The sequence below is a fragment of the Lates calcarifer genome, linkage group LG5 (genome assembly GCF_001640805.2).
Source record: "Lates calcarifer isolate ASB-BC8 linkage group LG5, TLL_Latcal_v3, whole genome shotgun sequence".
Classification (NCBI taxonomy): Eukaryota; Metazoa; Chordata; class Actinopteri; family Centropomidae; genus Lates; species Lates calcarifer.
This window is the reverse complement of record NC_066837.1, coordinates 26,965,303-26,976,797: the sequence shown is the minus strand read 5'-3', so window position 1 is coordinate 26,976,797 and position 11,495 is coordinate 26,965,303. Positions and strand designations below refer to the sequence as shown.

The following is an 11,495-nucleotide window of genomic DNA, read 5'->3' as shown; positions in this document are numbered from 1 at the left end:
TTTTTGTTCTCAATCACTTGTTGTCACTAACATTTGACCAAATTAGGTCACCAGAATACAAATATCCAAAATAAAGTTGTGTAATGTCTGACTAGTGGTCAGGCATTTGTTCAACAAACTGATGAATTTCAAAATGAGACCAGGTAAGTTTTGAAAGAAACAGAATTCTCCATTAGCACATGAAAAGCTATACAGCCATACTTGATGTGGCATGTCTGTGTAAGGGGTTAAGACAGATACAGCTGTGCAGCTGATATATGGACATCTCAAGTGGACCTTTCATTGCTTCGCTTTTCTCTACTTGTGCCACACTTTTAGCATTATTATATTAAGTTATATCATTAATTGTCACTTATGGACACCTTGCAGCAAAATAATCTCACTTCAAATTGAAGCACAATTTGTCAAAGCTTAAGACATCAGAATATTTAAAGCAGGCCTGAGTGACAGACTATATAAAGAGATAGAGAATAATAGCAAAATACTGTTATAATCTGGTCACATTTGGTTTCAAACCATTTTAAGGCAGACAATGTCACTGTCAATAACAGTAAATAAACACCAGAAAGATGATTCAATGTATTTATGTACAAAACCATTTGAAACACGTTCATCATGTCAAGTATACAGTATCAAGTAAATGAACTGATGTACATTATCATTTAACATTTTATCAGTACATTAAACAGCCCGTTAAACCATTAATTCAGGTTTACATGATTGAAAAGAGGGGAAAAAAATCATGTTGCACATTCAAATTAATTAACTACACAAAGAGAACAGGAGCTGGTTGCCTGAGAGAAAAATGCATGTAAATCCAACTTAAAACTGCCCCAGAAAACATGGCAACAGTAATAAAAAAAATAAGTCAGCAGAATACAATGTTCCATACAATAAAATGGCTTCAAAACATAGGTGTACTAAAGTCCAATCCACCATATCAGATTACCCTGACCCGGACTTTTTTTACATTAATGTCCAAAATTTTAAAAAAAGGAGCAAAGCAGCATCCTCCCTGAGTGCTTCTAACTGGTGTCCATCTGAAACTAAAAACATGGAAAAAAATATTACTATTACAATACAATAAATGGCTATAAATGTTCACAATATGCTCAAAGTATAAAATTAAAATCATTTAGTCTGAGTACATACCTTGGCATTGTAAGCATCCAACTGGGCATCCAACTCCTCTGCAGAAAGTTGGGGTCTGTTTCCACCTCTTCCACGACCTCTGAAACCTCCACTGCCACCACCACCTCGCCTCCGTTCACCCCGTTCACCCCGTTCCCTCCTTTCAAATTTGGGCTGACCGAGCCTGCTCCGGTCAAACCCTTTGTTTGAACTGCAAAAAGAGCAAGAGGATGTGCAGTAAATCAAGCTAATTTACACCACTTATATACTGTGACTGTTATTAAAGTTCAGTAAGGTTTGTCTGCAGTTTTCTCAAGATTCACAATCATCAGTCTTCCCCAAATCCTTCCTGCATTCATGTTCCCCTTTTCATAGCTTACCTCTGTGCGGACTGTCTACTCTGCACATCATCCTCTGATGTCACCTGTTGGATTTTCATTGGGCGGCCTGAAATATTTTAAGATGATGAATGTTTAAATGTGAGTGTACTTGAATCACTTGAAGAAGTACCTAAAGTGTGACAATATCATTGCAGCATGGGAACTGAATCCTCACCATCAAGTGGGACACCATTATAGTGCTTCATGGCTTTTAGTGCATCTGCCTTATTTTCAAAGTGAACATCTGCTGTTCCTTTACTGCGACCAGATCGGTCATAGTGTACAGATGCTTTCCTCAGCCCCCCAAACTCTGCAAACAGCTCCTGAAGACAAAAATATCAACGTCAGTCATGTTCTCAACAACACTGAGACCAGCAAAGGATTAATAGGGGTTTAGTAAATTACCTTGATATCAGAGTCAGAGACGCCAAAGTCCAGATTGGAAACCAGCAGCTTGCCACTATTTTCTACACTTCCTTCAGGTCCTGCACTTTGTCCTCTGCGCCCACTCACATGCTCCTCAAACATGTCATGCTGCCATTTGTCTGGTAACTCTCTTGGCTGCGAAGAGCAACAGGAGAAAACAATACAAGTCGTCAGACTTTTATGGGTCCTGCCAAAAGTCCACAAGAGATGGACTGATGTTCAGATCACTACAGAAATGTTACTGGACCACAAATTCAAACATGGGTGAGGGGTGCAATTCTTAGAAAAGCACAGAATATATCATGTCTGAATTCTTTAAAGATGTCTTGATTAAGACGACTATACAAAGAACCAATCATAAGTCCAGCAGATATAAGCCTAGTAAGCTAACCACTTTGTGTATACCCAGTATGGCAGTTACTCCCTATACAGCGTGGGAACCAGGCCAGGGGCATCATTCAGGCTTTCCACAGGAAGAGTCCATCTGACATGGGATATCTGCCTTTCTTCAGAAAAAATGAAATCATGGAGGTGGTGGTGGAGTCGATGAAAACGGTTTAAGTCCTTAGAAAACAACAGGACTGAGGAAGTGGCACATTCTCTCTGTAGCCATTTTGAGATTCAAGATCCTGCTTAGAGTTGCTTCCACTACACATCGATGAGGTATATATCGATAGTGTTTAAAATTAAAAAACACACTGGGTAATTCTGGCACACTGGCGTGTGGCCTGTAGCCGACTCTTCTCATCTGACCACTTCTACTGAAAACAAAAGTACCACGCACAGCAGCCATCTTGATATAGGAATATCCATCCAAGCCTCACGCAGGGACACGATTTTAAAACCGTTTGTAGTCAGCGCTGCTCAAGAAAGGTGAAACCTGGTGATGGAGGAAACATCTGAAGAACACCCAGTGAAGACACGTGAAGAGATTCAGGTGGGCACAACAAATATCTTTCACTTAACTACGCCGTTTATAGAAGTCCATTATCATGGAACCACGGCTGACAAAGGAACGCATTACAGCATCTCACCACGTTACTTTTTAGCTCCATTTCAAGCTTCTCTTTCATACCCTGGTATACGGTGTGGATCTGTTGTTTCTCTCACGGTTGAAGTTATTCTGTCGACTCCTCGTCGGCCCCGATGATCCACCGGCCCGACCTGAACTTCCACCCGGCCCGGACGATCCTCTTCCGCGGCCGCTGCCTCCTTTCTTGTTCAGCTTGATAATGTCGTCCAGAGACATATTCATCTTATCAGCCATCGTAGTATTTAAGCCTTTAAGAAACGCAGAAAACGAACAAAGAAGTTTCAGCGTCGGGGACCTGTTGAACAGTTGTTTATCTCTCCGGCAGCGCGGTGTTGGAACTGGCGGAAACTATATAAATATTATACGGAAGTGACGGTCACTCGTAGCCCCGCCCCTCCTCGTTTTTCGCAGAAAACTTTATTAAACAATGCATAGAGAACAACTCTTAATTAGAATTGCCTAAAAGACAAAACAATTACTACACAGTATTGTTGATGAGAGCAGATAAACTGAAAATAATGTGTTTGAAATAAATTAGCTGTCTGATTGAGTTGTTATTTACCAGCAGCTATGAAACAAGTGCATCCTGAATCTCTGTCATATTTACAAAAGGAAATACGGTTATGTTCAGTTCAGTTTGGTTCAATTCATTTACTTCAATTTAGTTCAAATCTCTACTGTTTTTTGCAGCAAGGTGGCATAAAACATAAAGATAACACAATAAAGATATGATAATAAAACAAGTGAAGACCACTGAACTATTAGTACTATACATGCCAAACAGAACAGGCTACAATTAAAATATGTGTAATAAAAGAAAAACAACAACAAACAGAATGGGGAGAAGATAAAGCACCAAGCTTTGTTTGTTTGTTGTCTTTTTTTACTTCTGAATTTGTTTGTGTGAAAATGGTTGCACTTTCAAAGAATTCTATATTGAAAATGAAAACATTTGGTAGTTTATTAGTCGATGTATAATATATAATTGCTAGAAACAAACACACATTCTGATTACAAAATATTATGAAATGAAAAAATCAGTTTAGAAGACAAGTGCCAGATGTAGTTGTATTTGGGAATCATTTTAATAACCTTTTTTCCTCCAAATGTGATGGAAATGTGATGTTTTGTTTTATTATCATTTTTTCTCTATTTGTCAGTCTATGCCATATCATCATTATTATTATACTTCCACCAGACTCAGAAAGTAACCATGTTATACAATTGAATACATTTTTGAGGTTGCCAATGGGCTATACCTCAATTTCTACTACACCATAGAGGTATTGAATTTTTTCCCCCTTGTATCAAATTAATCTAATCTTTCTAATCACTTATCTAATAACTAATTAATTAGCAAATTAAGAACATACCATATGACAATAAATTAGTTACATACAAGTAAATTATAGCTAGCAGTGTTGCAGCAGTGTAGCAGTTAATGTCAATGACTTCTTTAAATTGAATAAGAAAATTATATACTTTAACGATAGCAACAACTATTCTTTAAATTTAAAAAACAAACAAACAAAAAAACAGGTTCAGTCGTTTGCACTCCAACCGCTTTAAACTTAGACTGTATATGGCTGTAACCTAAACTGACTGAGGAGGGCAGCGTTGCGCCTCCCAGCAAGCAGCCTGCAGGACCGGAATTTCAAATGGCGAAGAAGAAGTCAGACGATTTACCCCGTTTGTTGCAACAGTAGCAGCATTTCGTTGACTAACATTCGATCTGACATAAAATGATTTCAAGTTCGCAAAGACGCACCATAAGTTAACTCGTGTTGGATATTTGGAGGAGACGTTAGACGCTGCCTTGTAAGTTAGCTAACATCTGTGAAGAGCTTGACGGTGGAAAAGCTAGTCCAGAAGTTATGTGTCAACTTTAGCTTACATGCTAACGTTAGCTGCTTTGCTTCACGATGGAATGAGTAACTGAGTGTTTTTTGCTCCAGTCAGACTCGAAGGATGAAGGTGAAGATTAGACAGTGGAACGGAGTGGCCTCCTGGCTGTGGGTGGCCAATGATGAAAACTGTGGGATCTGCAGGATGCCCTTCAATGGCTGCTGTCCAGACTGTGAGTAACCAAGGCACCGTTAACACCTATGGGTTTGGATTCATATGTTAAAGCCGGTGGCAGACAAAGTAATTTGTGTGTAGTAGTTAATTGTTTGGTGCTGTTTCTCCAGGCAGATGGTGAAAGCCCCCGAACGTGTCTGTTACAGCTCATATATACATAAGAGAGCGATAAACATAAATGATTATTTATTATTAATATAGGAAATGACATTGATTCCATATTTAAAATAAATTAAAGAATTATTTCTGTTTATGTATTTTAATTTTTAGTTAAGCAGTGCAGACGTGTCTTTTCACAGCACGTAATTTTAATTTGCAGTACCCTAGCACGAAAGCATAACATCAGTGTCAGTCATCACATTCATATGTTTATTCACTGATTTACTGTCATTGGTAAACAGGTCATTATCAAACGAAGCTGTTTAACAGTAACACATTCTCATCATCAGTATGCAGTGGCCATTGCCTCAAAGGTTTTATAAACAGCAGTAAAAGAAATTGATAGTCAGAACTGAAATGGAATTATGTAGAATAAGAATCACCTCTAGTTATATTTATTGAACATGCAGTATTACTAGTATTACTGTAAATATACTGTAGAGAATGAAGTCCAGAAACCCATTTAACACTAAGTGGAGTTCTAGATTTCATTATCCATATATATTAATACTGTGTAGGAATTTTTGGCTGTGGCTGTTCTCTCTCTACTATCTGTTCTGTATCTGTACAAAGTGTGTTCAATCAATTGTAACACAACAGTAACAGTGTAAAATACAGGTAACCACTGTAATATTGTGAAGCTGAAAAGAACTTAACATCAAACTGTCATTTATACTTCTGTAACTGACACTTACCAAACTGAACTGCGAGGTTGGGTGAAATAAGTAGCACTTACAGTATGTATTAATGCTGCTGAGCAGGGAAATTGCAGAAAAAAGAAAAATGTTGGATTCTGAGGGCTGAGCAAGTGATTTTATAATTTGCATCACTTTGTATGTGCAGCGAGAATTAAGCATTTCAGCATCATTGTGTGCCAAAGCAACTGAAAAATTCCTTTTTATAATTACAGCACTTAGTTTCAGGGGCTAGTAAACACGTTTGAGGCTTTTCCATGGTTTAGCATGTTCTTTTTTTAAAGTTATTTTTGGGTCTTTTTGTCTTTGATAGGACAGTGAAGAGAGACAGGGAATGGGGAGTGACTTGCAGTAAAGGATCGTGAGTCACTGCTCAGAGCTCTAACGTTCATGTGGTATGCGCCCTAACCATTCAGCTCCCGGGTTGCCCAGTTTAGCATATTCTTTATCTAAGCACAATAAACCACCATCTTTCTTTCAGAGTTGCTTTTTAAAACACCCAGTAAATATAATCAAGAACATGTAAATGATGCAGTAATAGATTGTGATGCAAATTTCAATGCATTCCTCTGAACATTATCTATAAACAAGTAATTCAGTATATTTTCATTCCAGTAATACATTAAATGGTAAGAGCAAACGTATTATTATGCAGTATTGAAAGCCAAATGTGTATGTCCTAAATAGCCATTTATATTGAATTATGAATTCTTTACTCAGTATCTCTTAAACTAAACTGAAATAACACATGTGAAACACACCACCCACTCTTTAGTATGAATTGTAATATTAAACTTGTTTTGCAGGCAAAGTGCCTGGGGATGACTGCCCGCTGGTCTGGGGTCAGTGCTCCCATTGTTTCCACATGCATTGCATCTTGAAATGGCTGAACTCACAGCAAGTCCAGCAGCAGTGCCCCATGTGCCGACAGGAGTGGAAGTTCAAAGAATGAACCTGCAGAGATTGTGCTGCAGTACGCCTGCAGAGACTCTCACAGAGGCCTGCTCGTGTGTTTCATTTTTGTATCAGCTGTAAATACTGTTTTTGTACTTCTCCATCTCATCAAATGCAAAGGACATTTGAAATATATTGTATTCTGTTGATAGATGTACGTAATAAAATGTAAAAAAAAAAATAATAATAATAATAACCTACATCACATGCACTGTATGCTTCTTGCTTTGCATGATGTGAGGGACTGTTTCAGCAGTGTGCTTGACCGCCTGATTACCCAGGAAGCCTGTATGGCAGTGGTTTTGAAGCATATGACCTGGATTTCAGTGTGCTGCTGAATGATTCTGACTTTAATCCCTTTTTATGAGATTAACCAGATTGTTTTATGTTTGCAGTAATTCCGGTTTTTGCTCACTTGGGGATAGTGGAACGAACTTAAAAGACGACACGGACGTATTTTCACCGTAGAAAGTGACCATGTCAGAAACTGTTGTCAGCTTATCTGTCCAGCAGACATAGAACAAGATGAGCATTTATTTGGAGTTGTATTTCTGCCCAATATCCACTCTGCTGTTAGCACTGTTTTGCTCTCCAACTGAGAAAACCAAAAAACTCAGATTTGATGCTAGGTAGATCAGACGTGTTCTTTCACATGTGGTTTTATTTATGTTTTTTCAGCTTTAATTCATTAAATTCTTATCTATCTCTAGGCTGTTCACAGTCCTAGCCACAAAACATGGCTGGTCTAGTTTTACATCATGTTTTGATCACTTTGAACCTCAGGACACATGTAGTATGTAGTATTTGTTGAAACCAACACATTTTAAACCATTGGTCACAACAACTCTGATAAAGGTTGTTGACTGAATGTGCTGCTTTACAGTAAAGTAATTCAGAATACTAAGTGTTACTGGAGATGCTAGCCTTTCTCATGCACCTTGCTAGCAGGTGACATTGTGCCTCAACACCTAAAGACTTTTACATTGGGCACGAGAGGTTGAAATTGATGCTCATTGCAGCACTTGATCAGTTTGTCTCATGCTAGACAAAGTGAGAGGTTATGTTTGATAAACTTTATTTAAAAATGAAAAGTATAAAAAGTCATACAAACAACTACAAAGGAATACAATACATATATTGAAACTTATCAAGAGGCAAGAACGGACAAAAAAAACAAAACACTTTGATCAACTGTAAACAAGGTGTTAATAAGCTAGACAACACAAGTCTGTTTAGTCTTTCTAATCTTAGCATGAGGGCATTCTGTCAGAGAGGTGCTAATGAGCCAAGTGGCAACAATAGCTTCAGGTTACACAACCTTGGGAAGCCCTCTTAATTCCAGTGACTAAGTAAAGTCAACAGCTTAAAATCAAATGATTCATTCAGTTCACTGCAGTAGAATAGGATTTGAAGCTCTTACAGTATCCGCTAAATCTGTACAGCTGGAGATCAGAGGGGATCCCCTAGTAGCAAAAGTTCACTCCACCCAGGAGGCAGCCAACCAGCTCTGTCAGCCCTCCATCCATCAGACATCCACAGTCCTTGACTTCCCAAGCTGAGGCAGCTGACAAAATCACGATGCCGGACTGATGTGGCTTCTTCTGTCCACTGTTTCAGAGCAGTCAGTCGACTGAGCATTAGCTGTCAGATGAGTTTGTGGCCTTAAAGGCAAGGTGTTTTCAGTCATTGACAGCCAGCCCAAAAATCTGCAGCAGCTCCTTGTTGTCTGGGTCGATGAGGTCAGCCGGCGTCTCGCCGCAGTCATTCTCCAGCTCAGGGTTAGCACCCAGCGAGAGAAGGTAGCTGAAAGAAAACAATATAACACTACTTAGTAAAAGGTATCAAATCTTGCTGCTTCGCCACATTGGCAAACTCAGTGAGAGTTTCTGCCATACTTCAGTGTGAGGCAAGGTCAATGAGGTGCAAGAATGCAGCAGATCCTCCAGCTTCTCTTACCTCTGTGACATAGGAGAGCTGTGAAGCCAATGTGTGTGTGTGTGTGTGTGTTTTGGTATGTGCTTGCTAAAGTGTAAACATGTAATGTTAGCTGCCTCCAACGGCTACATTTGAGTGTTTTCCCAAAAGTGTAGACTTTAAAGTGTGACTGTGACTTGGTCTGGTATGACCTGTAGCTTTTGGTTGCTAAATGTTAGCTGTTACAAACATAAGCCCTGTCATAGATATTACTCTATAAAGAACAATACTAAGCCACTTTGCTCACTCTATGACTCTTCTCCATTTTTGCTGCTGTTGCCCAAAGTTTTAGCTTTCACTGTTATCCCATAATCGTCACTCATGGCAGCAGTGGTCACTGTTCAACAGTCTCGCTCTAAATTGAAAAAGAGATCTGATTGTCTAGTGAACTTTTGTTTGTTTGACATAGAAAACATAACATAGAAAATGACTGGATGCTCACCGTGCAATGTCCGGGAAACCGTCACTGCAGGCCATGTGCAGTGGGGTCCATCCCTCCTCGTCCCTCTGGTGGATATCTGCTCCGTAGTGGACCAGTAGTTTCACACAGTCCAGGTTCCCAGACAGGACAGCTTCGTGAAGGGCAGCCATGCCTGCATATAGAGGGCAGTGAAAATGAGCATAGCACAGGATAATGTCTGTGGCTTAACAAGCGAGATCTCCTGCTGGATGAGTGTATCACAGATCAGTTACGTTATTGTTTCATGGGCTCACCAGAGTGGTAGATGGTATCCAGGGTGACTCTCCTGGCTCGGATGAAACGTCCAATCCTTTCCAACTCGCCAGTTCGTACATAGTCCTGGAAAACAATGTCATTGGGGAAGTGGACGCTGCGGACCGGCTTCAGAGAAGAGCTCTTGCAGTTGAGTGGGACACCACAGTCCTTGCTCTGAGCCTTGATTCCCAGGGTCTGGGATATGGGGCACTGATAGTACTTCATTTTAGTCAAGATTCAGACTTCCCTTTGTTCTTGCAGAAAAACTGGCAAAGTCTGGCCACTCAAACAACAGTTAAGTTTGACTTCCTTAAAGTCTCAAAAATGAAAGCAGATTCTCTTAAATATATGGGAAATCAGTTGTTGTCCTGCAGAAAGATCAGTCAGTGTGGCTCTCTTGCTGTCCAGTGTCTCTGGTGTGTTGACAGTGGAGCTGTTCCTCTGAAGGCCAAGCCTCCCCACAGGTCTCTTTATACTCTCTGTCAGGCTATTTTAAGATGTGACACCTCACAGATCCAGTCGCAAGATTTGGAAGATGAGTAGCCTGCTGGTCATGACCCACCCACCCTCACTGTCAATAGTCTGTGATACAGCTCACGTCTCAAGACATGACAGCCAGTAACCTCTGCCTCTGTTGTCACCCCCCCATATTCAAACGCTGCCCACTTAAACATAGTGGTGACATCCCACCAGCTGAGGGGGTGGGGGAGTCTGGAGGCTTCTAGTAAACACCTGGCAAGATAAAAGTAGTTTACTGCTGGAGTGTGTCAGTGCCAACTGCAGGGGCATGGAAGGGTGAAGTGCCATGTGTAGGCTGTTGACCATTAGCTGTGGTGACATAAACAGTCAAGTGAGACTGCTGTCTTCATAATCACGCACTATTCTCATCTCTGATGTGGGAAGAGTAATGTTCATTGCAAAATGACTATGGTTTACATCATCATCTTTATGACTACTGGGAAACAAATAATGCAACATTTAAAAAGATATACGTTTTTTAAAAGCAATTGTGCCAAACATTGTCTGGTTCAGGCTTTCAAATGTGAGGATAAGGTAGGGTGTTTGCCAGAGGAACAAAAAAAAGAACAAAAGAAAAGAAAAAAAGTAATTTTCAACCACACTGAGGATATATATCTTGTTTATGTGTATGTGTTCCCCACAGGTGGAAATGTAATAACTGTGGTTAACAGGTACATTTTTCCTCCAATACCACTAATATCATTCTCAGTGGCCTCAGCTTTACCTTGTGTCCAGTATTAATTAGCTAATGGTAGCATGCTAACATGATAAACGTAAGGTGTCAGTGGTTGACAATATACTGACAAAAATTAATGGCATCAATCACTGTTTATTCCATGTTTAACACAAATCAGACATTGCTTTTGATTTTTGATTCAACTGAATATTTTAGATCAAAATCAAATGAAAATGACCTTTAGCACAACCTTTAGCCAACAAGCTTATACTTTTTGATAATATTTGAAAGCTGTAGTCACAGAAACATCAAGCTGCATGGAGATGGTCTTATAGCCTTTCACCTTTAAGGTGGTTATTATAGCCTTTACCTTTAAGGTGGTTATCTACAGTTTTCTTTCTGAGCTCCTCAGACAACTCTCCCCTTTGCTCCCTCTGGTCCATGGTCAGTGTGGTGCACACAATGATACCAAACTACACAGTGGCACGTTTTCTCTCTTAAATAGGCTGATAAAAAGACTGAAGACACCTGAGACACTAATTAAGGTTAAACAATTAGTTTGAAACATGATTAGTATGCAATGATTTATAATCTTTTTTAGGGGTAGTTTAAGCATATCTTGGTTAAATAAACACTAAATTATTTCTTTTCACAATTTTATCAGGTTTCTCAGGAATATTTGAGACTATAGCTTTTAATTTAATCACTTTTCAAGAGGAGGAATGAAGCATTGTTTCAAAAAGCTGTAAGGGTA

At 39.4% G+C, this 11,495-nt stretch overlaps 3 protein-coding genes across 4 annotated transcripts; 1 reads left to right on the top strand and 2 right to left on the bottom strand.

Annotated features, from left to right (window-relative positions):
• Nucleotides 1-568: 568 nt before the first annotated feature.
• Nucleotides 569-3,335, bottom strand: LOC108884547 (THO complex subunit 4). Its single transcript, XM_018678488.2, has 6 exons — nt 3,013-3,335; nt 1,917-2,072; nt 1,687-1,834; nt 1,512-1,578; nt 1,153-1,342; nt 569-1,046 (listed from the first exon to the last, which is right to left on the bottom strand). The coding sequence occupies exons 1-6, from the start codon at nt 3,202-3,204 to the stop codon at nt 1,026-1,028; spliced, it is 774 nt and encodes a 257-aa protein (XP_018534004.1). The 5' UTR covers nt 3,205-3,335; the 3' UTR covers nt 569-1,025.
• Nucleotides 3,336-4,544: 1,209 nt separating this feature from the next.
• anapc11 (APC11 anaphase promoting complex subunit 11 homolog (yeast)) lies at nt 4,545-7,064 on the top strand. 2 transcript variants are annotated; one of them, XM_018678491.2, is made up of 3 exons: nt 4,545-4,788; nt 4,930-5,047; nt 6,710-7,064. In XM_018678491.2, exons 2-3 carry the CDS (start codon nt 4,939-4,941, stop codon nt 6,853-6,855), a joined length of 255 nt encoding a protein of 84 aa, XP_018534007.1. In that variant the 5' UTR covers nt 4,545-4,788; nt 4,930-4,938; the 3' UTR covers nt 6,856-7,064. The 2 variants fall into 2 exon arrangements, with proteins under 2 accessions (XP_018534007.1, XP_018534006.1); XM_018678490.2 differs by having other exon boundaries at nt 4,560-4,788; nt 4,926-5,047.
• An 851-nt stretch (nt 7,065-7,915) lies between these two features.
• ppp1r27b (protein phosphatase 1, regulatory subunit 27b) lies at nt 7,916-10,007 on the bottom strand. The gene is made up of 3 exons (XM_018678489.2): nt 9,546-10,007; nt 9,274-9,424; nt 7,916-8,660 (listed from the first exon to the last, which is right to left on the bottom strand). The coding sequence occupies exons 1-3, from the start codon at nt 9,769-9,771 to the stop codon at nt 8,537-8,539; spliced, it is 501 nt and encodes a 166-aa protein (XP_018534005.1). The 5' UTR covers nt 9,772-10,007; the 3' UTR covers nt 7,916-8,536.
• Nucleotides 10,008-11,495: the final 1,488 nt, after the last annotated feature.